This window comes from Lingula anatina, chromosome 1 (assembly GCF_051362555.1).
Source record: "Lingula anatina isolate TDL-2025a chromosome 1, LinAna3.0, whole genome shotgun sequence".
In the NCBI taxonomy this organism is placed as follows: domain Eukaryota; kingdom Metazoa; phylum Brachiopoda; class Lingulata; order Lingulida; family Lingulidae; genus Lingula; species Lingula anatina.
Window position 1 is genome coordinate 31,266,902 of NC_141767.1, and position 26,228 is coordinate 31,293,129.

At 35.1% G+C, this 26,228-nt stretch overlaps 2 protein-coding genes across 2 annotated transcripts; one reads left to right on the plus strand and one right to left on the minus strand.

Annotated features, from left to right (window-relative positions):
- Window positions 1–6,492: 6,492 nt before the first annotated feature.
- LOC106155821 (protein MAK16 homolog) lies at window positions 6,493–10,959 on the minus strand. The gene is made up of 10 exons (XM_013530833.2): window positions 10,790–10,959; window positions 10,471–10,517; window positions 10,059–10,168; window positions 9,464–9,596; window positions 8,842–8,925; window positions 8,669–8,723; window positions 8,270–8,344; window positions 7,539–7,688; window positions 7,176–7,247; window positions 6,493–6,931 (listed from the first exon to the last, which is right to left on the minus strand). Exons 1-10 carry the CDS (start codon window positions 10,802–10,804, stop codon window positions 6,761–6,763), a joined length of 912 nt encoding a protein of 303 aa, XP_013386287.2. The 5' UTR covers window positions 10,805–10,959; the 3' UTR covers window positions 6,493–6,760.
- Window positions 10,921–22,711, plus strand: LOC106180878 (adipose-secreted signaling protein). The gene is made up of 4 exons (XM_013565053.2): window positions 10,921–11,054; window positions 13,459–13,698; window positions 17,998–18,129; window positions 20,947–22,711. The coding sequence occupies exons 1-4, from the start codon at window positions 11,030–11,032 to the stop codon at window positions 21,045–21,047; spliced, it is 498 nt and encodes a 165-aa protein (XP_013420507.1). The 5' UTR covers window positions 10,921–11,029; the 3' UTR covers window positions 21,048–22,711.
- Window positions 22,712–26,228: the final 3,517 nt, after the last annotated feature.

The window sequence follows — 26,228 nt, forward strand, 5'->3', positions numbered from 1 at the left end:
ATTTGCCTAATTGATAGGCTACATAAAGCACACTTGTGATTTGAGATTACATAAAGCACACTTGTTGATATTTCCCTGTAAACTCCCATAGGTTAAGCTCTCTGCTAGATTAATAATAAGGAAGCAGTGATAATTATGCAGGTAAATTTTGTTTAATATTGCAAATAAGTTATATATATATATATATATATATATATATATATATATATATATATATATATCAAACTGAAAGATTAAAAGTTTGAATAGCAGCTTCATTGGAATTATATTTACCTCTGCCAAGGAGGTTATATTTTCACCCCTGTTTGTCATCAACATAACTCAAAAAGTTATGGACCGATTTTGCTGAAATTTTCAGGAACTGTCAGAAGTGGGCCAAAGAGGACAAAAATCAATAATAATCAACAATTGCTACCTTGGCAGAGGTTTGCACTCTCGGAGTGCTTTTCTAGTTTTGTTGTTTTCCTTTATAATTTTTTCTCAAACACTTGCATTTGTGACTTTAAACTCTCATCCGCCTGAGACTCTGACATTTCTGTTTTTCCACATAAGCAGTTGTATTGTTTTTTATGTCTTTAAACATTATGTTACTTATGTAATATTATTTTATGCACTGTCATCATTTTTCAAATATTAAGACTTACATCATGTGAATTTGAACTCTCATGGTCCTGAAACTGTAATCTTATTGAAAGGGTAGATTGAGACCATCTTCTGGGACTTCCGGAAGACAGTCAGGTTATTAAGTTTATATTGCCTGGTATCTATTTTTTCTTCTGTTGGAAGACCATCAAAATGGAGGATGGATCAAAATAGATACTTTGGAATACTGTCAGAAAATATCTCTGGGTCCGCTCATGTTATTGACCATTTTACCTGTTGTGCATGATTAAAATTCAGTGTTGACTGACAGTGCTATTATAAGCATTATTTATTATTGCATCAAAATTGACAAAATGACCTATTTTGCATCTTTATTTTCTGTTTTTTGTCTGTACATTTGACAGCTTTGCTGCCTTGTTTTCAAAAAGTATATACTTTGACAGTAAAAGAATCTAATAATATTCCACACATAATGCAAAAACTTTTATTCTTCCTTCTTCCACGCACATACTGGGGTACATAGTTGCACTAATTTTGATACAACCCTTGCGCAACCTCCAGAATAAAGTCAAATGTCATATTTTTTTACTTGAATCTGTTTTTAAATTGGTTTCTTTTGCTAAAATCTTCTTTTTACAAAATAGTTTGTACTCTTAGAGTGTCGTATTAGACACGCTGAAGGGTTCAGAAAGAGAACTAGTTTTGGAAACAGATTGTATATATTCTCTTGAAATATTTTGCAAGTTAATTACTATCCTAACTTCAGATTTTAACGCTCTCTTTCTACCGTTTCACAGCGATAGAAATCACAGTGCGCGATGATTGACGTTCGTTCATATCATATGCCAATCAAGCTGTTATTACTTGACAGCAACTATCAAAACTAACTGAATTTGATTGGCACCTTGTCAATCAAAAGATGTAGGAAGCTTGAACTAAACGCGTTACAAAAAGTCGGGTTCTTTATTTCAACCGAGAGACTACATGGATTTAACAAAGTGAAAGAGTCCCCGGTTCTTTCACAGGCGTTTTTAATTGTACTAAAAATCAGTTGTAATTTTTTTCTGACTGGATATGATGTAAAATGACTATACATGAATTGGCGTTGTTGTCGCTGTTTGTTGCTCCATAATCCTTTCTTTGTTGCTCGCACGAAATCGGTACTGAACATATTACTTTAATCATACTCATGTTCTTTTACACCCAATGAATATTTTTGGATCATTTAAATAAAAAGCGAATGGTTTAAAAGGAAAACCTTTGTTATTTATTTTTCATGAGCTAGGGAGAGAAAAAATGCCGAGATAATGATGTTAGTGGCCTGGTAAATTAAAAAAGTGTCGGGGCGATAAGTAGCCCGTCGCTGTATATTGACATGAGCGTGCATGAAAACTGTTGTTTTAAAATAAACTACACAATTAAAACTGCCAAATTAAAATTGAAAGGAATTTTATGAAATGTGTTAACGAGCTTTCATCTGCGATATATTGTTAGTACTCCATAAGTATTAAAAACTGATTTCAATAAAGTGTGAAAATTAATAAACTAATAGTGGAAATTCTTCAATTTATTGAAGTTGTTCGTTCAATATTATATTCTGTATTTCATCTGATTGGTAATTTTTTTTCATTATATATAAAATGGATACTACGCCGTATAAGAATTAATTGGTTTACATGACAAAATCACAACATCAATGGCTTAACACTTTTTAAGACCTTTCCCGCCGTGCGTAAGCACAGACAGTACAACGCATGGATGTTGTGCTAGCGAGATCGCAGTACAGGCAAAACACTGCAGCCTTAGCAGTGGCGGGTTTAGGGGGGTGTCAAGGGGGTTTTCCTTCGCTTTCTGAAAAAAAATCACACAATACTCCCCTTTTGATATTAGAATTTTGACTAGGCTAAGCTTAATAATAGTTCTAAACCGTACCAAATGGCACCATTCGCCCTCTAAATTACCAAAATTTTTCGATGAAATAATTCTGGATACACTATTGCAAAGAGATGCCTGCAACATTTCCTTTCTACAACCAGTTTCCCTGTCGCACAAATGAGGAAAAAAGGTCGCTGTGGTCGTAGAAAGGATGTTTGGTGGGATGTTTGGTCGGATGTTTTGGTTGTTTAGGATAAACTCCCCGTTCGAACCAGCATCTTACGTATTTTCCAAAACACTGGATACATTTGACTACAAGGAGTACTTTCTTTTCAATAAATATGCATTTTAGTCATTCCAAACGTGTTTGAATATATATGTAGGGATATTTTGACAAACTTTCACAGTATTGTGGATGTGCAGATGTGTGTGTGTGTGTGTGGTGTGTGTGAGCACATGCAGGGGTGGGGATGGGGCAGTGGAGGAGGATCCAACAAAGATAATTTGGAAGACTGCCAGAAGATATCTTTGGATCCGCCCGACTCTTGCTGACTCAGGCCTACCCAACTACCAGACTCGGCACCGAACGATCCTGAATTCACCGGTAGATCGGACCACACTACCCGTTTTCAAGGTGTGTCAGATCGCATTTCACAGTATCATACCCCGAACAAATTTTGAGTGGTGATGCAATACTTTTCAACCTGCCTAAACATCACATTTAACTAAATGCAGACATATTGACTTGTGTGTATGGGCATGAGAAGTTAAAATGGCTTAAAGGACAATAGACCCACAAAAATCCATTTCTCGAATTTTAAATATTCAGCACTCAATCTATACACTAGAGGTATGTTTTAATCGATCCCCGCCATTAAAAAATTATAAAAACAATCTTTTAGTCGAAAAAAAAAGCGTTTTAGTAAACCTCACCTCAATATGCATAAATGAAGCAACAGATCTGGGTCACGTGGTACTGTGACGACAATGAGGATAAAGGTCTATGAGACTTAACTGAGCTGCATGGTGCATACAGACAATAGTTTAAGAAAGTTGTGTTGAACGGAATTGAGCAATTTTCCTTATGCCTCATTGTGTTGCCGTGGGAATTTCCCAAAATTGCAGCACTCCTTGACAATCTTTCTTTGTCTGTGACGGTCTTCCGTGACTTACTTACTAGACAATACAATAGTTGCGCTGCTCGCGATCTCGGTCACCTCAGGTGTTTTAGATCATATCAAAAGCTGCTAGTCTTTTATCAGTTGGCAAGCTTGCTAATTGCTGATGCATTTTAAATGCATTGTAGTTGACCAAGAGCTCGTTAACAATAAAACCTGTTAATTATGCACTGTTGCAATTCCCAAGCCAGGTAATAACAGGTATCAAACTCGTCTTGGTGGGCTTTCATATTTTTCAATATATCTCATTTATTTCATGGGGTTATTTTATTGGTATTTGTAAATGACGTAAAATATCAATATTTAAACGATTAAGATCAAACACGGTCGCGAACATTAATAACAGAAATTCCTCTCAGGGTATCTTGAAGCATGCGTATGCCCAGGCATTACTTCCTTGGAAAAAAACGTGTTGAGGAAAAACAGGAAAAAGAGCGTTATATTAAAGAAAAACTGGGAACTGCTGTAATAAAATGGTTCGTAATCCTAATACAGTTATGCTTTGAGGATTTGTTTCTGAAGGTTATTTCTTCTGAAATATTAAATAATTTAAAAGGTTTATCATTTTATAACTTGAAAGGCAAGTTCTGCGTCTGTACGCAAAACTTTTTGCAGATTTGTAAGCTTTGTCAAACCCAAAAACATGTAGCAGATCAAGGTAAAAGAGAATTGTTTGCTACTGGTAGCATGGAAAAATCATTAATTTAATGTGTTTACTAAATGTGCAGTTTTACGTACGTTAGTATATTTTAAATTATGCATGGAGATTTGACCTGGTAAGGGATATAAGAAAGCCACAAACGGATTTTTTAAAAAGAATGTTGGGTGTAAAAAAAGAGCACTACTGATAACTTAGTTTATTGTATATAACTTAGTATATTATGAAAAGCGGGAGATACCCAATTCTTTTAAGTATGAAGCTACAATTTTTTTAAATATATTGATTTAAATCCCCTCTTCGAAAAATTGTATTATAAAACCGTGCTATAAAGATCTACTGAAGAAAAAATTTGCTTGGCTAAAATTAAGTACGGAATGAACTGGAGACCCTTGGCTTGTCAATAAGTTTTCACGAAAATATGTCAGATAACTTTATACTGTCCTTGAAAGAGTAAAGATTGAAAGATGATTTTAGACAAATAGACAAACTTTGACGGGGAAAATATCCACAAAGAGTAAAGGGCTATTGCGCCAACATCTTGTTGAAATTTTTACACTGCAATTCTATTTAAATAAGCTAAGGAACTAATTGCCAAATTAAGACTTTCATCACATAACAGGGGCGTAACCAGACCTGCAAAAGTTGTACACACAGATTAAAGATTAAAATTACAAGTACGTACAGCAAAATGTAGACTAACGCAAAACATGAAGGACAGCGTAATCCCAGCAAATGTACCTCATATAGTAGCTTAATTTCCATTAATAAAAAAATCATCATTTAAGTCAAAAATATTCTCGCGATTTAATAAATATTCTAATTTACCCAGAACGGTTATTTATTTAAAAGGAGGCTAACTGAAATATAGTTTTATTATTTGTTTGTGAAAATTGCTCATGTCACGCTGTTAGTTTGGAGGTCTAAGATGGATCAAGTCCATGTTAAAATTCCTATGAAGCTGTGCAGGAAAAATTCTTCCTTTGTTTCTCTAGCTCCTCGATAAACCTGGTGTTCAGATTTTATCTAGTACCCCCAGGTCTGCGGGAGCTGCTCTTTGAAACTAACGCACAGGTAGATTTTTACCTGAGATAAATATCGCCAGCGAGGGTGCGTTCGATACTCGCTACAGGAGAATTGAATGCCATTTAACCCTCTAATTAAGAGGTAAAGGAAGTTCCAGTTAGATGGATGGTTAAGATAGGACTTGTAAAGGTAACGGGCATTGTTTACCTCAGTTTAATAAAAGTATGCAAGACGGAGTGTCAGCGGTTTAATAAAATTAATTGAATTTCACAAATAACATGGACCTCATATGCAATAATCAACAGTACCTTTAAATCATCCAAATGCAGTGTTTTATACAACTTGGGATAACCATAATTAAATGCTTGTTAAAGAATTGACTAGACGGGAAATGGTTTTACACAGCTTCACGAGGATTTAGACCCCTCGGGTAAGAGATTTGAATGAGTATAAACTTTTATCAGAAGCCAGAGAAGTCATCTTACAGGTAGACAATGCAGCTCAGTTTGACAGCTAAGCACACTCTGTTCTCCGGTGGCACGATTGTCGTCATCGGACCACGTAGCTCATTAACTCCCAGGCCGAGCAAATAGGACGTTTTTAAAGCCCAAAATTTACAAAATGAGCTTTTAATTTGTGTTGGATAAAGATATCGTTAGTTGGGCATGTTTTCTGAAGAATATGTTGCGTATGGCGCAAATCCTTTAAAACTCTACACCTCCAATGTTTCTGCCAAAATCTACCTAGGTCTTCTCGTTTGATGTCAACTACTGATTTCTGGTCCAAAATTTGGTATATAAGAGGCCATTGGCCTTTTGCTTCATAATCATAGGGACTAGTAATTGTCCTAAAATACACGTCAGATTCTAAAATGGGAATGTTCGGAACGTGTTGTATTTTAGCCATACAAGTGTGCAGGAAAGACAGGTGCAGGTGCCTTTTATATATAGTCACATTGCGTCTGTCCATAAAACATTTTGTTCTCTTTCATTGTTGAACTGGTTGTTTACCGTTACTAGACTATTTTAATGTCACTGGTAATATCATTACTGACATAAGTGCCTGTCTATTTGACAGCTTTGCTGCCTTTTTTGATGTACACATTTTAAATCTGCCTCTAATATTTCAACAACTGAAACTGCAGCCATATAATTTCATGCTTTAAGTGTATTCACAATTTTTATTTGGTAAATGAACATTCTCAGGTCAATGTATATTAAATTTGATGACAGTTATAAAACAAATGGAAGATTACTGGCTCAGTTTCATATATATTTGGTGGCTTTTATCTTGCAATTAAATAAGGATTTCTAAATTTTGTAAAAAAAAAAAAAAAAAAAAAATCAGTACTGGTATGTACATATTTACAAGAACAATGCTAGAGTTATGTTCAGAGCTTCAGGTCCTACTGATTTTTGACCTAGCCCTTGAGTTTTAACTTTGAAGTTGAAGGTTGTCCAGTCTCTTGTTCATATTCTATTTCTACTCTAGGCCTCTTTCGCTGCCTGGTCCTTCGTTTATCTTGCTGTTCTTCTTCATCTGAAGACTCACTGCTACTCTCATCAAATTTGCCATTCCCCTTTTCTGTGTCCTAAACAAAGATGAACAAGGCTTAGTACACTATACAAACTATAATTATCTATGTTTTATTAAAAATGGCTTTGGTTTGTATATAGAAAGGCAAAGCTTTCAAATACCTAATAAGTAAACTTAAAATCCTGTTTTCATCAAATACTTGTTTTTATAACATAAATTTAGTTTATACTACTTGGAATAAATCTTAGGTAACAATATTGAAATAGAAATGACATAATGCAAGCTGTTGCAAAATATACCTCCAGGTCTGATAAATCACTTTCTTCAAATTCTTCCTCTGCAACATATTCCACTTCTCCAGAGTCTGATTCCTATTGACAGAAAGAAAAATGCAATTCAGTTGAAATAGGTGTTAGTAATGGCATTTGAAAATATTTTTTTCCTTTAATTTCATCAGTTTTACTAAGATTCTACGAAAGAATAAAAAGCTACATTTAAAAGTGGAGAACACTAATGTGGCATTGATATTGCATAGTGATTTTTTTCTCATCAAATAACACTCAATAACACTGACAGCTTATACGTAAAAAATGCACAACTTCCTTGTCAAAATATTTCTGAATCATCACTTTCACCAAACAAATTTCATGCACCATTCTTACTTCATCGTCCAAATCTCCTTCCTCCTCTTCATCTAGCTCTTTCTCTCCTTCTTTTTCTTTTGTCTCTTCTGTCTCTGACTCACTTGAAATCTCCTCAACCTCCAGTGCCTTATCAAAGGCATGCTGTGGGAAGTTATATATATCGCCATACTGAAAATGAGGAATTCAATAAGAAATTCATTTAATTTTTTTTTTCAGCAATTTGTGAGCTTACCTTCCACTATGCAAATTGCAAATTCAAAGTTACATATGTACTGTTTACAAATCATCAGTAACAGACCTTCCTGACCTTTAAAGATATTTCTTTGTATTTTGATTATTATACAATTAGCACAGAATTTTATATGCAGATTTTGAGGTCTGAAAAGATATCAACAATGAAAACATCATTGAACATAATATTGATAGATGACAACATTATCAATTTTTTGACAAAACAGAGTAAAGGAAACATACCATATATCAGATTAAAACAATGTCTAATGACAATTTATAGTATACTGAAGGAAACCAAATGCAGGTATTGAATTTTATGATAAAATCATAACTACAGACTTCAGTTTTTATATATATGCCACTTTGCAGACCACAGAAGAAAGATTTAACTTGGCTCTATTTAGTAGATATCACTTTGATGTCTGCAAAACAGCATGTTGACATCAGCTTAAGCCCACATTTGTATAATATTTGGCAATTGTATATGCAATTCCTGTGTATGAAACAATACTCACAGTGCCCTGCTTGAGCCTCTCCAGTAACTCCTTCTCAATGGCATTATCAAGTTGTGCTGCAACCAGTGCCTTCTCCTAAAAATATAAAAACAACATTCCTGAGTTCCTGAGCATCCACAACATCATTCAAGTAAAACAAGTTAATGTGCCATTTTCCCTGTCATGTAGGTAGGCCGAGATGACTGACCATTGGTAAAGGTCATAGTGGGTGTATGCTTTGAGGCCCCTGGGTGTCCTGCCTTGCTGTAAGGTGGCTGGAATTAATCTAATTTTTCAAACATTCAGAAAATGTAGATATGGTGCTGCACACTGATAATTTCAATGTGTGAAAAATGAAAATGTCTTAAAACTGCATAATTTCAAGAAAAATAGTCCAATAAAACAGCTCATTATGCTTACCTCTCTTCTCTTCTCCCTTCTCTCCACTTTTCTGCTAAGTGGCACCAGTTTCTGCCTAATGAAAAGTACCAAAACAGCATTAGAATATTGTTCAATACATTATTTATCCAGTATCATTTCAATCCATGAATATTTACATTATTTAAAAGATAAATTAAAAAATATGTACTTACTGTCTTTTCAGAGTTAATTTCCTTATTCTGATTAAATACTGTGTCACTTTTGTAAATCTCTGTTTACATTTGTGTTTTATAAATCTGAAAAAAAAAAGAAAAGCTGGCAAATACACAGACATTGAGCACAAAAAGCCATCCCCGATTTCTCCACTTTTACACCAACAAGTACATTCTGTGTGTGTGTGTGTGTGCATGTTTTTGAATTTAAGTTTTATAAGAGCAGAAGGTTAAGGGTAAACAACAGTCAGTATGGCTTGGTTTTCTACAGATAGTTTGTTTTCAGCTTCCTGTCCTCTATTTCACATAACAGTGTAAAATTATTTAATTAGCTTGAGAATAGTTCTTTATTCTCTGTAGACCAGCTGATATTTCTGGGTTGGAGACAATAAGTCATCGTCAACTCAAATGATGTTAGTCCAGTAATGGATTTATAGATAAAGAAATATGCATTACTATAATCAAATGAACCCCAGATGGAAAACTAAGTTAACAATTTGTTTCTTTAATGCAATAATGTTCAATAACAATGTTTTCTCAATAATATGCATCATTCTAAAAGTTATATTTTTTTCAAAATATATATTAAATGAAAGTATATATGTGCCTTTTTCAAACATACCTAGGCCAATATATCAGATTTTCATCAATCTGCTTTAGAGCTTTTTCATAATTCCTCGATAGCTTAACCTTTTCCCAAAGTCTGGCTGGGAATGCTGCTCTTTCAATAGTTTTCATGTATAAGTAACATATACCTGAAAAAATGCATGTATACATACAACTAAACATAAACAACTTGTAATGCAGAATCAAGTTACATCACATTCTAATCCCCATTTAGTGAACAGAAGAGGGAGGAGAAACCAGTGAATGATACTGGAGAATAATGATTAATCACAACAGGACACACTGATGTGTCCAACATTTAGAAAAAACTAAATTCGGTATTTTGATAATAATAAGCCCTGTCAGTAACCTAATTGTTAACTGGATGTCCAAGCCACAGGTGACTTATTAATTAAAAATATTGTGTTTAAAATGGTTCACTTTGTGTCTTTAATTAAAGTTTAATATCTGAAGCATACACGACACAAAACACCATGCAATTTTCGAGTGAATATGGAGTAAACTGAGTGGCCAATTCTTGTCTTTTAAAATCTGCTGTTGAACCATATGAGCATCTAGAAAAATTAATGTTGTGCAAGTATAAAACTCACCTTTTTCTTCCCTTATAGTTGCATACTGGCTGTTGGCTAGTGGACATGATGATCTATTGCACAGACCCGTTAAATTAAACTCATTACGACAGAATTTCTGTGACTTTGTTCTGAAATCAGAATAAAACTGGGCTGATTAATTTTGCCTGTTAATTAATGAAATCATTCAAGAAAAGAATCACGGTGATGTAATAATAATAATAATAATAAAAAAAAAAAAATAATAATAATAATACATGTACAATGTTGTTATAAAGAAACCAATGTCAATATCAGTCCTATAAATTATTTTGGTATGTTTGCATATACCACTGTGTGTGCTGCATGTGTGTTAAACTAATATACACTTAACTTACAGGTTACCAGCTAATATGCAAAACATTTAATTCAAGATACATAAAACATAACATACTTGACTTTGTATGAGCAAAATGATCCGTTAATGATGCTCCATATAACCTGAATGAAAATAGAAAATACACATCACTTTTACATTAGATTTGCCACAAAAAGTTTAAATACCACTAAAATGTTTAAAACATATACAAATAACATCGCTGATATAAAAAATGAGTAACGACTTGCTTTGCCTTCGTTTATTGATATTGCCTTCATTTAGTGATCTACCAACAACATTGTGTACAACTTACAGGTCATATATCAACATATGGTCCTTGGTTTTACATTATTTTTCAATCAACATGCCATTAAATGTCATGAAAGATACCTACATCATCATGCTGCATATCGACTTCTGATTTTATTCAATACCACGATGGAATTGATCCTTGTATTCGCCAAGTTCCTAAGGTTTTACGACCATGTGTTACGGAAGTGAAAATGGTATTGCTGCGCAAGTGCGCTAACCCTTGACCTCGGCACAACTGAGACTCCCAAACAAATCGATATCACCTGGCATGTCTCAAAGTTTAGAATTTACAAGGATAAACTACGTTAAATACGACGGCTAAATGGAATTCAAACACCATCATGGAGGTATATGTCTATATATTTACATATTTACATTCAATGTGTCATCATGAGTTGTAGCAAGGTTATCCATTATTGGTCGCTTTTATAAATCTGGCTACATAGTTCTAAATTAAGGTAATTGCAGCACGAAATTCATGAAATCAAAGGCTTCAATAAGTGTTAAATGAAGACAAGTATGTGAATCCATCGGAGTGCGGAAGCTCTCAATTTTTATCTTACCTCTCATCTCTTCAACCCGCCCACTTCTGAAAAGCCAGCCAGCTTTCCAATCATCAGAGCTTTGATTAGGGTAATTAATATCCATCTGCTTGTCTACCAGCTACAGGTAGGTTGCTGGGTAAGAATTTACCATGAAAAACTCATACTTAACTAATTTCTTGTGGTAAACTGTATATTTCTCTAGCTGATCCTCCTTTTTTGACACTCAGCATAATCTGTACCAGGGGAAAATTATAAATTTTAGGAGTTATCAAGTTTGATTTTAAAAAACTTGATCTATACGCTTAAGATGTGTTTAAATTGATTATCTCCCTATAAACTCTATAGAAAGTAGAAAAAATGTGTTTCTAAACAGCCCACCGCAATATGCGAAAATGAAGTGACAGATGTACATGTAGGTGTCATGTGGCACTGTACATGATATGCAAGTGTGCTGATGGACCATAGAGCATCTGAGCTAAGAAACATATGGAAGTTTGGAAATCTGTGCTAACGAAGTAAAGACACAGACATTGTTATGTCTCAGTGTATGGCATTTGGGTGCACTAAATCAGGTGTCAAAGGATCTTTAGATGCGGCACCCACAAACCTGGACACAGTTTCAGTTTTTCAGTAATGCACAATCACATCCCTGTTTATAGCATTTATCTGATAAAATTGATAGAAAAGAATTACTTGGCTTCTGATATGTTCAACAAGAAGTGGTCAGTCATTTAGAACTAAATTATAAATTGAAAAAAAAAAGAAAAAAATAATATATCCAAGAGCAGGGATGGGATGAACATTAATCCCTGACTTGAGAAAATTTTCACAAGGAAAATTATTTTTTGCAGTGAAATCAATTTTATCCGGTATAGAGTACCTTTTGTCAATCTCAAATATGACTGTTCAATTTTTAATGAGTGGTATAATGGATTGCAATTGGTAATGTAAATTAGTTAAATCTTCTGATATTTGTTCTAAAAGACAGGCCAACTAATTATGCTTTGACTGTTTTAAAGATCACAGTAAGGTCTGCTTTACATCATAATTTTTAATATTAAGATAAAAAACTTTGTACATTAATTTGTGTAGACATCTCTTTCATTTTAGATATAGAAAAGGGAGAAAAAGTTACCCTTTTTAAACTTGGAATTTTGAGAGCTGTAATGTGTGGTCCTTTTATTTTATTATTACTATTTTATTTATTTATTTATTTTTATTTTTTTGCCACAAGAAAAAAATAGTTAAGGGTCTAGAAAATAAACCTGTAAATAAACAGCAAGAGATTCAGATGAAAGTTGCCCAAATTGTTTTGTATGTAAACCTGTACTTTGCAATGCTTGTGACAATTGTTTTTACATTCGTGCCAAGAAATTGTTGATAATAAGACACTCACAATCGTATACCGAGTGCTCCAGATCACACATGACAATTATTGTTTATGAAGCCTGCAGAACATATTTTTGTTTTACTTCATATTTACTGAGTGGCTAAGTATGTCAAAAAGCATTTTCCTTTAAAAAACATAATGATGGAATTATTTTTACAAAAGTTCATTATGTTTGATTTAATTTTTTTTTTTTTTTGCATGTATTTTGGCAGTGTTCACCCATGGAATGCCAAACTATTTTGCTGTACCAAATATGTGTTGTGTGATTTTGCTTGGTAAAAAGGTTGCTTCCTTGGGGCCATTTTCACAAAAGATATTTACTGTAATGTTCTTCTTAAAGATGCATATAAAGTCAATTTTTTGCCACAAAAGCCAACCAAATGCCAGCATATAGTTTCAAGTAGTATAACTAAGAGAATTACCAAAAGGCATTGTATAATTTTACCTGAAAATAATGTTTGAACGGATTTTTCTGCTAGCATTCTATGCTGTATGTCAATGGGGCAGAAAAGTACGTAGGTCACGAAAGTAGGTTAAATTTTTGACCCAAAATTAAAGAAAAGAGCAGTCTAAAGCTCTTTTACGGCTGATCGAGTGATTTATTCAGTTTATCCCTTCACATGTCGAAGTATAAGAAACTAATAGTATGAGTATAAGAAACTAATAGAAGTGGTTTATGTGTGTTAATTGGAATCCAAGCTCCACTGATGCTCGGTTCGTATGTACCTTTAAAATGTTTGGATGTACACTGTATGTAAGAGTCAAGCAGTGATAGACATCAGGTACTGTAGTAATGTTATCGGTTTTTATTCCCAGGATTCCCATCTCATCAGCCAGGGGGTCATGTACACTTTCCGCAAGAACAAGTTGTCCAGCATGACTCTGAGATTGTCATTTGTCCTGAGGGAGACAGGACTCTTGGTGTTCATTTAGGTTTTTTACAACACAGACATCACTATGAGGTGGCCTTCACTATACAGGATGATCTGGGGGAGGATGTAGACATAGAACCTTCCCTACATGCTAGAATACTGGAAGTAATGCCTTCAGAAACAGGTAGATATTTCCTTTTAATAAATCAAATCTAAATCCTTTTTTTAAATTATTTAATTAAATAATAATAATTTAATTTGCGACCATAAGTTGGATGGTACATTTGTAATATGTTTTACTAAAAATGGTAATTTTAAGGAAAATATGAGAAACTAGAGGATCAGAGAGGCGATACCGCCTCCAAATATTGTACCACCAGCTGGAGCAAACGCATTCGTATAGACCCCCACATACACAAAATAAGGGACACAGCCACCAGTTTTGTGCTTGACAAGCTGTAAAAATGCAATCAACAAGAATTTTTTAACTATTGCAAAAAATATATATGGTACAATCAAATTTAAGTTCTTCGTGAGGTAGGTCAAGGGTCAATTTCAAGGTCACAGTAAATTGCCAGTATATGACTTCCTATTCAAGTTCAAGAGTAACTATGGACCTATCTCTGTCAAGTTTGAAGTTAAAAGAGAAAGAAATTAGCAGAGTTCAGTTCATGATAAAAAGTAGGTCAAAGGTCAATTTCAAGGTCACACTTAGATTGCCAGTATAGGACTTCCTATTCAACTTCAATAGTAACTATGGACCTATCTCAGCCAGTTTTGGAGATAAAAGGGAAGCAAAATTTGCAAAATTCAGTTCATGGTGAAAAGTAGGTCAAAGGTCAATCTCAAGGTCACATTTAGATTGCCAGTATATGACTTTCTATTCAAGTTCAATAGTAACTATGGACCTATCTCTGCCAGTTTTGGAGATAAAAGGGAAGCAAAATTTGCAAAGTTCAGTTTATGGTGAAAAGTAGGACAAAGGTCAATTTTAATGTCACATTTATAATGCCAGTATATGACTTCCTACTCAAGTTCAATAGTAACTATGGACCTATCTCTGCCAGTTTTGGAGATAAAAGGAAAGCAAAATTTGCAAAATTCAGTTCATGGTGTAAAGTAGGTCAAAGGTCAATTTTAAGGTCACATTTTGATTGCCAGTATATGACTTCCTATTCAAGTTCAATAGTAACTATGGACCTATCTCAGCCAGTTTTGAAGATAAAAGGGAAGCAAAATTTGCAAAATTCAGTTCATGGTGTAAAGTAGGTCAAAGGTCAATTTTAAGGTCACATTTAGATTGCCAGTATATGACTTCCTTTTCAAGTTCAATAGTAACTATGGACCTATCTCTGCCAGTTTTGGAGATAAAAGGGCAGAAAAGTTTGCAAAGTTCAGTTCATGGTGAAAAGTAGGTCAAAGGTCAATTTCAAGGTCACATTTGGATTGCCAGTATATGACTTCCTATTCAAGTTCAATAGTAACTATGGACCTATCTCTGCCAGTTTTGGAGATAAAAGGGAAGCAAAATTTGCAAAGTTCAGTTTATGGTGAAAAGTAGGTCAAAGGTCAATTTTAAGGTCACATTTAGATTGCCAGTATATGACTTCCTATTCAAGTTCAATAGTAACTACGGACCTATCTCTGCCAGTTTTGGAGATAAAAGGAAAGCAAAATTTGCAAAATTCAGTTCATGGTGTAAAGTAGGTCAAAGGTCAATTTTAAGGTCACATTTAGATTGCCAGTATATGACTTCCTATTCAAGTTCAATAGTAACTACGGACCTATCTCAGCCAGTTTTGGAGATAAAAGGGAAGAAAAATTTGCAAAGTTCAGTTCATGGTGAAAAGTAGGTCAAAGGTCAATTTCAAGGTCACATTTAGATTGCCAGTATAAGACTTCCTTTTCAAGTTCAATAGTAACTATGGACCTAACTCTGCCAGTTTTGGAGATAAAAGGGCAGCAAAATTTGCAAAGTTCAGTTCATGGTGAAAAGTAGGTCAAAGGTCAATTTCAAGGTCACATTTAGATTGCCAGTATATGACTTCCTATTCAAGTTCAATAGTAACTATGGACCTATCTCTGCCAGTTTTGGAGATAAAAGGGAAGCAAATTTTGCAAAGTTCAGTTTATGGTGAAAAGTAGGTCAAAGGTCAATTTTAAGGTCACATTTAGATTGCCAGTATATGACTTCCTATTCAAGTTCAATAGTAACTACGGACCTATCTCAGCCAGTTTTGGAGATAAAAGGGAAGAAAAATTTGCAAAGTTCAGTTCATGGTGAAAAGTAGGTCAAAGGTCAATTTCAAGGTCACATTTAGATTGCCAGTATATGACTTCCTTTTCAAGTTCAATAGTAACTATGGACCTAACTCTGCCAGTTTTGGAGATAAAAGGGCAGCAAAATTTGCAAAGTTCAGTTCATGGTGAAAAGTAGGTCAAAGGTCAATTTCAAGGTCACATTTAGATTGCCAGTATATGACTTCCTATTCAAGTTCAATAGTAACTATGGACCTATCTCAGCCAGTTTTGGAGATAAAAGGAAAGCAAAATTTGCAAAATTCAGTTCATGGTGTAAAGTAGGTCAAAGGTCAATTTTAAGGTCACATTTAGATTGCCAGTATATGACTTCCTATTCAAGTTCAATAGTAACTACGGACCTATCTCTGCCAGTTTTGGAGATAAAAGGAAAGCAAAATTTGCAAAGTTCAGTTCATGGTGTAAAGTAGGTCAAAGGTCAATTTTAAGGTCACATTTAGATTGCCAGTATATGACTTCCTATTCAAGTTCAATAGTAACTATGGACCTATCTCTGCCAGTTTTGGAGATATAAGGGACTATATGTTATAATTTTGGAGTTACCATAATGTGCCTTAAATTTCGTACAGAAAAAATTAATTAAAATAAAGAAAATGTCATTTTGGTCAAAATACTTGAAATAGGAGGTGCTCTGAAGTTTCAGAAGTTCAAATTTGATGAAATAATGTCATTTTTGAACACAAGTTGTCTGCTTTGCCAAGCCTTATGTTTTATTTTTCCAGAGTTCAAAATTTATTATCCATTACCGTACTGCACATTTTGCTTTTACCACCAATATGTACTTTTTGATACAGCGTAACTCGAAAACCGTATGGAATACAAAAAAACCGAGACCACCTCCAGTGTTGGGCTTTACATGCTCTACAAAATGCAAAAAAGAATGGGTCTCTAGCATTAACGGTTCCCGAATTAGAGACAGTTTTTAGTTTCGGTATCTTATGGCCGCTACTCCCGTGAAAATGCACCTATTGACCCCAAATTCATGGAGATGAAAGATGACCTGAAGGGTAACACTTTCCAATAATATTATTGGTTAAGTCTGTGTGGTGTCTGAATAACAGGGCAAAAAAAAATTTTTTCGTAAAAAATTTCATTTTTTTGAAAATTTTGGCCCATTTGACCTTGAAGTAGAGGTCAAAGGTCAAATCCAAGGGTATATTTGAAATCTACACATATGACTTTTGGAAAGCCGTCTATAGAAATTTTTCCCATAACTCCTTCCGTAGGGTAGATAATTAGCATTTAATTTTGCCATTTTTAGACAAGGGTGTATTGCAATGAGTGCCACACCCAGACCCCAATACCGACAAAGCCCAAATTTTACGTGGAACGAGTTGAGATTATAGGTGACCTAAATCCATGAGATGGGTACGGGGGCCCTTACCGTCTAGGAGGAGAAGCGGTAACGGTAGCCGTCCGGCGGAGCCGGCGGAGCCAACGGAGCCGGCGGAGCCGGCGGAACGATCCGGACGGGACCGAAACCATGTGTACCGCCAGCGCTAACGCTGGTGGTACAATTAAAACATTTACTAAAATACATTTTGAAATACATTTCCAAGGACTGCATTTGAATTAATTTTTTGGATGTAAGATAAAATAAAAAAAAAATTACCAATAAGTTGATAATGCCCAGATAATAAAAGTCCCTTGAGTCTCTCATTGTCCTCAGTTTTGGCATTTCAAATGTCTGGGCACTTTGTAACTTATAAAACTGTCCACCTGTTGGTCCAACTGTTGGTAAAAGGTGGTCAATTTTGTGGTAATTAATGTAATTATTGCACATTTTTGTTACATTCTTTTACACACCTGACACTGTAGTAATAGGGACAGTAATTGGTAGTTTTGAGTGCTTCAGTTTTCAGGATTCAATATTTAAAAAACCCTTCTTTTGAATGGATTCTATTTTATCATATAGACTGTTAGTGAGGCCAAGGTGTAAGACCTAAAAAGACTGCAGATTTTCCCCTTTAAATTCCTTTGACATGTTTGAAGAAAAGAAAGGAAATTGTATTTGACTTCATCATAGTCAGGCCATCAAAAGTGTACTTAACAATGAAGAAAAATGTTTGGTAAATGCATTTAAATATTTGAAAATGAAATATGGCATTCCATCATACTATTATCATACTATAATTGACAAAGCTTTATTCTTATAATCTTCCAGAATATCCTGGCCACACAGTGGCAGTGGATCTTGCTGCACACAAAGAAAAACTTATGCAAGAAAAGATCACTCTCAGGAGCAGAAATGACAAAAATAAGGCCATCACCTTAGTGCTGCATGCTAGAGTATTAGGTAAGCTGATGCTATATTATATCTCACTCTTGTGAATCTTAAAAACAAGTATTGGCAGCAACAAATATACTCTCTTGGTTTTCCCACCTACAATGCCATTAGTTTTTGTTTACTAATGATCACCTCATATCTGTAAACCATTTTGAACAGTGTTAAATCTAACACACTGTATTTAACTTGAGTCATGGTACAGAAAATACAAAATACCGGTGAAGAAATCCATATTGTATACCATAAATTCCAATTTAGAGGATGCAAATCTCAGATATCTGATGTTCCACAGTGATTTCCACATAGGTAAAAATGTCCATAAAAATTGAAATGGCACCAAATGTCATCAAATTTACACACAATTAGCATGAGCACATGCTTCCTCAAGGCCATGTTTCTAATAGTATGTGTGTTTACTGCATATTGCAATTATCTTCTATAGGCGAGTTGCCATGCCTTTAACAAGGGCAAGAATTCCTTTTTTTGTGAAAAATTGCCTCTAAATAATTTTAATTTGTGTGTGTGTATGTGTGTGTATGTGTGTGTGTGTGCCCATTATGAAGGTCCACGTTGTCTGGTGGCAAGCACAGATTTCAGAATAATTGTGATAATCACTATGTTGGTGGTAAAATGGCATTTATTATTGTACCACCAGCGTTAGCGCTGGCGGTACACATGGTTTCGGTCCCGTCCGGATCGTTCCGCCGGCTCCGCCGGCTCCGCCGGACGGCTACCGTTACCGCTTCTCCTCCTAGACGGTAAGGGCCCCCGTACCCATCTCATGGATTTAGGTCACCTATAATCTCAACTCGTTCCACGTAAAATTTGGGCTTTGTCGGTATTGGGGTCTGGGTGTGGCACTCATTGCAATGCACCCTTGTCTAAAAATGGCAAAATTAAATGCTAATTATCTACCCTACGGAAGGAGTTATGGGAAAAATTTCTATAGACGGCTTTCCAAAAGTCATATGTGTAGATTTCAAATATACCCTTGGATTTGACCTTTGACCTCTACTTCAAGGTCAAATGGGCCAAAATTTTCAAAAAAATGAAATTTTTTACGAAAAAAAATTTTTTTGCCCTGTTATTCAGACACCACACAGACTTAACCAATAATATTATTGGAAAGTGTTACCCTTCAGGTCATCTTTCATCTCCATGAATTTGGGGTCAATCGGTGCATTTTCACGGGAGTAGCGGCCATAAGATACCGAAACTGAAAACTGTCTCTAATTCGGGAACCGTTAATGCTAGAGACCCATTCTTTTTTGCATTTTGTAGAGCATGTAAAGCCCAACACTGGAGGTGGTCTCGGTTTTTTTGTATTCCATACGGTTTTCGAGTTACGCTGTATCAAAAAGTACATATTGGTGGTAAAAGCAAAATGTGCAGTACGGTAATGGATAATATATTTTTAACTATGGAAAAATAAAACATAAGGCTTGGCAAAGCAGACAACTTGTGTTCAAAAATGACATTATTTCATCAAATTTGAACTTCTGAAACTTCAGAGCACCTCCTATTTCAAGAATTTTGACCAAAATGACATTTTCTTTATTTTAATTAATTTTTTCTGTACGAAATTTAAGGCACATTATGGTAACTCCAAAATTATAACATCTAGTCCCTTATATCTCCAAAACTGGCAGAGATAGGTCCATAGTTACTATTGAAGTTGAATAGGAAGTCATATACTGGCAATCTAAATGTGACCTTAAAATTGACCTTTGTCCTACTTTTCACCATAAACTGAACTTTGCAAATTTTGCTTCCCTTTTATCTCCAAAACTGGCAGAGATAGGTCCATAGTTACTATTGAACTTGAATAGGAAGTCATATACTGGCAATCTAAATGTGACCTTGAAATTGACCTTTGACCTACTTTTCACCATGAACTGAACTTTGCAAACTTTTCTTCCCTTTTATCTCCAAAACTGGCTGAGATAGGTCCATAGTTACTATTGAACTTGAATAGAAAGTCATATACTGGCAATCTAAATGTGACCTTGAAATTGACCTTTGACCTACTTTTCACCATGAACTGAATTTTGCAAATTTTGCTTCCCTTTTATCTCCAAAACTGGCTGAGATAGGTCCATAGTTACTATTGAAGTTGAATAGGAAGTCCTATACTGGCAATCTAAGTGTGACCTTGAAATTGACCTTTGACCTACTTTTCATCATGAACTGAACTCTGTTTATTTCTTTCTCTTTTAACTTCAAACTTGACAGAGATAGGTCCATAGTTACTCTTGAACTTGAATAGGAAGTCATATACTGGCAATTTACTGTGACCTTGAAATTGACCCTTGACCTACCTTACGAAGAACTTAAATTTGATTGTACCATATATATTTTTTGCAATAGTTTAAAAATTCTTGTTGATTGCATTTTTACAGCTTGTCAAGCACAAAACTGGTGGCTGTGTCCCTTATTTTGTGTATGTGGGGGTCTATACGAATGCGTTTGCTCCAGCTGGTGGTACAATATTTGGAGGCGGTATCGCCTCTCTGATCCTCTAGTATTTCTTTGTGTTGTCTACAATGTATTTATGGGGAATTTTGAATTTCGTACGAATAGTTTTTATCCCTTGAAGCATTTTTAAAACTGCATCAACTTGACAAAAAAACTTATTTTGTGCCTGATTATTTTCTGCTTTATGCTGCCTTTTTTTTAGTGGTATGTTCATGTTGGCAATTATCAACCTTGCCACTAAACTGGACCAAATGCTACTCTTTTATTTCTGCAGCAGCCAAATGCTATGAAATGACCCATATACACACATGTAGTAGTACCAGTCTATATCAATTCCGGTTGTCTTTTCAGGGCGAGGCAAAGGCACCCCAGCATTAAGGAACGGCATAAAATGCACAGGCATCGATGCAGATGAGGAATCAGAAGCAAGTGACTGGATGGGCTTTGATTGACACATTCACCTCAGTTTACCACAGTAAACTTTTTTATATGTTTGATAATGATGATTGTGTTAAAAGTAGAGCATCTTTTCATCCAACTCTGTGTTGTATTTCTTTGAAGAGGAAACCTCTCTATAAAGGTGGTTTTGACATATTCTGTACAGTTTTAAAAACTTAAAAGTAGTCTACGTAAGTGAAGTTACTCAGTTAAAAATAAGGTGTTTGTCTAGATTATATGTTTCACTAAAGCATTAATCATACATCAAACAATTTTCAGCACAAGACACCAATATTCTGCACTTTCATACTGATAGATTGTCTTTCAGCACATAAATACAAGTTTCTGGTCTCCACAACTGATAAGCATCTGCAAGTTTTTGTCTATTAACAGTTCTTCACCTGGTTTGTCACTTGGTAATGTATGGATGGATGCTTGTGGTCCATGATTAACCCCATCATGGAAAAGGGACACAAATTTGCAGATGTGAGGTTGTTCCTTTTTTATCAGTGAGCCAGACCCAGTAACTGTTAAGTTGTGCCAATACATAAAAATATATAAAATGCATTAAAAATCTTGGTATGGCTATGGCATGGCTGTGCTGAATAACAGTAGGTTCTGCTGAAAATTATTAGAGGTATTGGGTATTTGTATTTCTCATTTACATGGTATGTATATATCCAGACCTATTATTTCTTTTTTATATACAGACACCGTATACATCTGTATGTATCCTGATTACTGTCTATGGCATAATTTTACTTTAAATTTCTGAGCAGCTTTGTTTGGTTGTAGAAGAAAGGTCCCTTGCAAAAATTAGCATGATAGGAATATTTGTGCAAAAGTTTTATTGCACATTTTTTATTTGTTATCAATACTTTTTAAATATTGTTGCAGTGTATTTTTCTTTGTTGTTAGGTCTCTGTATTTATGACAGCTTTGCTGTTTGTTCTATGTACACAGTTAAATGGATAAGAATTTTTCATAATTTTCAGCCTTCATTTAGAATACAAGTTGAAACCCAATTTGATGTATATTTCAGTGTGTGTACAAACACAGTAGAAATTTTGTGTAATTTTTATGGTCCAAGACATTCATCTGTATTTCTTTAATTAATCTGCATTTTTGAAGATTGTGGCATACCACCATGTCAGATATAAACAATGGAAGTGTCACCAAAACCCACTGTATCCGAGTATATTTATAAGAGTAGGCTTTCAATGCTTTCTTCAAAATTTTAAAGGTTATTGATGGCACTGTAAAATTATACATTGCTTGCTGCTTTATCAATGCTTTGTTAAATGTTATTTATTTTGCTGAAACAAAAATATGCTAGCATGCCACCAACTAGATTATCTCATTATTTTATTTTGTTAAATTCCACTTGGAATTCAGTGAGTATTGTTGTTCACTTCTACCATATATGATATTTATCTCTGGATGCTCACTCCTTGACCATTCAGTATTGGAAGTTTTTCAAGTCAAACTTGCACAGAAATTTAAATGCAAGTGTCTGACTTTAAGTAAAATAACCACGTAACCAATTATAGTTATTTGTCACAATAAAGAGGAATAATTGTGGATGAATTGGATGAATGGTAATCGTGATATTTGATTGAAACAGTTTGTCATGTACCACATTTCTTTGCTATATAAAAAACTTATTCCGACAGCCACATTATCCATGTTCAGTGATAGTCGTAATGTTTTGAATACCACAAACAAAGAGTTATCTAAGTTAAGGCCGGTGATAGTAAAAGGACCAAAGTCATAGAAACAAAGCCCTGGGCTTATAAGTTTTTATAAAAAATTAAAACAAACTTCCCAAAAGGCCAATTAAAGACGGGGATTAAGTACAGTGTCCAACGGATGACGCTCTGGCGCCAATTTGAGGGGAAAAATGCCGTTTTCGGTATTGGGATTTTTCTCTATAACCAAGACAGCTATTCAAGTGATTCAAAAGGCCTCATAAAGCTGGGTGAAAGCACTACAGCGGGGTACCAGGGAATTGTCTTAAACTATTTACTTTTGATTTTATCATCTTTTACGTTAAATTACCCTATATTTCAATGGCTTATTCACTTCAAAAGGCGATATCTTTCAAACAAACAATTTTCTCTTAAACCCCTGATATCATGCTGTAGTCCACATTCCTAACAACAATAGGTGCAACTTTTGTAACGATCGGTTGCTCAGATAGTGAGATATACTTGGCAGCGATTCACTTATCTCGTCAATATAGAAAGCTGTTAAAACAGCCAAAAACGTTCACAGGTTGGTTAACAGGGCTTATTAGTCAAATGCTTATCTGGCAAATTTACCTGTTATCGGTTATACGATCAGCTGGAACCATTGCTTATTGTCATCTAAAAATATTTTGTTTGGGTGCTTTGAAGGGGCAGAAAATCGTGCTTTTGTTACATTTTCCGACCACTCGTTAGGCATGTAAGCGTGCCGCCATTTTGATTGACAGCTCTGGAGAGGGCCCTAGCCTTGTGATGCCCAGTAGGGTGTCAAGGATATGTAGAAGGAAGCGCTAACAAAGGCGATTACGTTTAACCGCAATTAAGAGGTGTGAAGTTGCATTTGAACGTTTCAATGGCTCTTCCTCGGCAATCGAGTAATTTTACCTGAGAGATTCCTTCTTTGTTATCGGCAAAGTGATCAAATAAAACTGTGTCGAGAGCAAGTGTCCGTCACTTGTGTTGATACGAGTTTTTTGACGGGTAACGCTGCAGGATTATTTTGCACGGCACTTGGTAGTCGTCAGATCAACGGAAAAATCCAGTGATTACTTCAGAGCGGTCTCGCTCAAAATGCCAGCTAAGATAAAGGGGTGACGCTCAGCTGCACAAGATTCAGCGGTAAAAGTGGCTGAGAGAAGGCTTTTGAATAAATATTTTATTTTTACACACATGACACTTAGACCCTATTTGCTTTTTACCTGCTAGCCTTGACTATTCTCGGGGTCTTTTTGTGATTTTCATTTTTGGACACTTGAACTCTTTCTTCCCGCTTGATCAGTGATTTTGAAATTGTTTTTCTCCAAATATCGCAAAATGCAAAGCCGCTAACATGCGTTTTTATTTTTATTGTTTTAATCATGCTGTCAACCTTTGCTTGGATCTCTCTTGTTTGGCCATTCAAATCACAATTTTTCGCGTGTCTCTCAAGCTCCATGATATCATATCTTGGAGAATAAAATTTTATTTTGTCAACATTAGATTTACCTTTTGCAAACGGCGACCAACAATCATTTCCGGTTTCGTAACGTGTCGCAGATACGCTCGACGATATATATCGCAAAAATTAAAGGCTACCCAGACAGCCTCAGTAATCTGGCCCACGTCTGGCCCAGATCTGGCAACGTCTGGCAATATCTGGGCCAGATTTTGCCAGACACTTGCCAGATCTGGGCCAAGTCTGGCAAAGTCTGGCATTTATGCCACATTTTGCCAGACACTTGCCAGATCTGGGCCAAGTCTGGCAAAGTCTGGCATTTATGCCACATTTTGCCAGATGCTGCCCAGACTTGGGCCAGATATGGTACTTTCATTTTCAATTTTTATTTTCTATTTATTTATTTTTTATTGACCAGTGAGCTGAATGCATTGAACTGACGTCATTTGATAAATTTTGATTTAATTTATCTCTCTCTTTTTTCTTCAAAGTCCCCTCATAAGTGTGCTATTTGTTTAATTTGACTTGACATTTGAATGAATTCACTGATCTAAAACTTTTTTGGACTACTCGTTCCGCTGTTGTAAGATTCCGCTTTTTATGCTAAGCCGGTCAAGGACCCGGATGTAGCGTTTCTTAGAGTTATGGATATGAAAAAAGCACAAGCGTATCAAACTGATACAATTTCGTTGAGTGATTTGATTCGTGGTGCGATTTATTTCGAAGGCATCAACACTGGCGACGAGGATAAACACTAGTGCAAAAACTGTGAGTCAAGTTTCTTTGAAAAAAATGGAGAAAAAATGTGAAATTACGGAATTCGAACCGTACAGAAGTCCGGAGACATTAGGGTCACGCTCGACGCGATGGCTAGACAGTTTAAACTCTTCGCTGACGGAAAAGATTGATCTTTTCAAAACCAACGAACGGCATGAATAATGAACAAAGATAGAAAATTAAAAATACATGACAAAGGAGACGCGCGCTTATGTTGTATTCAGCAGGGACAGGTGTACAACTTACAAGATATTTTCAGAACTCTCCCAAACACAGGTTAGAAACATGAATATACATAAAACAGTTAACGCTTTGAATGAAATTGGAACACCAGAAACTGAGTATGATGAAACTGAAGTCATTTGACAAACCAAGCCAGTCTAAACATTACGAGTTTAGACATGAAAAACGAAGTAGAAACTCCCTGACTGAGAAAACATGGAACGTTGGATCACTTTGCAAAACTCTGCAAAACTGAAACTATTATTCATGTAAATGACAGCTTTGAACATGATAATCCAGGAGTGCATATACATTTGGTGTGGGAACCAATGCACAGAAGACATGGAGGAAATAGAGGAGGTGTTAATCTCAGTGTATTACCAGATTCAGGTGCATATTGTAATATCATTGATGAAAATACATGGAGAATGCTGAAATCCAAGAAAAATAAATGTGGCTCTTGTGGAGGACCAGAAAACAAACAGTATTATTCATACACGTCTGAGAAACCTTTAAAAGTGAAGGGAACATTTGAATGTGATGTAAAGGCAAGCAAAGGAAGAGACCAGTAGTAGTGAAAGGACATGGGATTGGATATGAGTTGATTAGTTTTGAGAATTTTCAGTGTGGTTTAAGGAATAAAAGTTGGAGTTCATATGCTATTCTGCAAATGTTTGAAAAGACATTTTAAAGACTGAACTGTCAATTAACATGTTTTGAAAGGACCGTTTCTCTCCAAGAAAGGAAGGGATGTTGTGTTTTGACTTGACATTTGAATGAACTGTTGTTAACTTGGTAGAGTTACTTGTTCCATTGTTGATTCCTTTAATAATTATAAGCTTGTCAAGGAAAAAATATTTCCCCCTCAAACTCCTCCCCCCATGTATATGCATAATTAATTACAATTTTTGTAATTTGTGTTAATTCAGATTCGATGAGCAGCTTTGTGTTGAAAAAAAAATGCTGTTATAACTGTTTTCTTTACATGTATGTAAGTGACATTTCCTCTTGTTAAG

Excerpts from the sequence above, each read along its gene's own strand:
- LOC106155821 (XM_013530833.2), bottom strand. Across the intron at positions 9,597-10,058 it reads AACTATAAGGGAAGAAAAAG|GTATATGTTACTTATACATG; the intron begins GTGAGTTTTATA and ends GCATTTTTTCAG. Across the intron at positions 8,724-8,841 it reads AAATTAACTCTGAAAAGACA|GCAGAAACTGGTGCCACTTA; the intron begins GTAAGTACATAT and ends ACTTTTCATTAG.
- LOC106180878 (XM_013565053.2), top strand. The coding sequence starts at position 11,030 with ATGGAATTCAAACACCATCATGGAG. Across the intron at positions 13,699-17,997 it reads AGTAATGCCTTCAGAAACAG|AATATCCTGGCCACACAGTG; the intron begins GTAGATATTTCC and ends ATAATCTTCCAG. Across the intron at positions 18,130-20,946 it reads GCTGCATGCTAGAGTATTAG|GGCGAGGCAAAGGCACCCCA; the intron begins GTAAGCTGATGC and ends TTGTCTTTTCAG.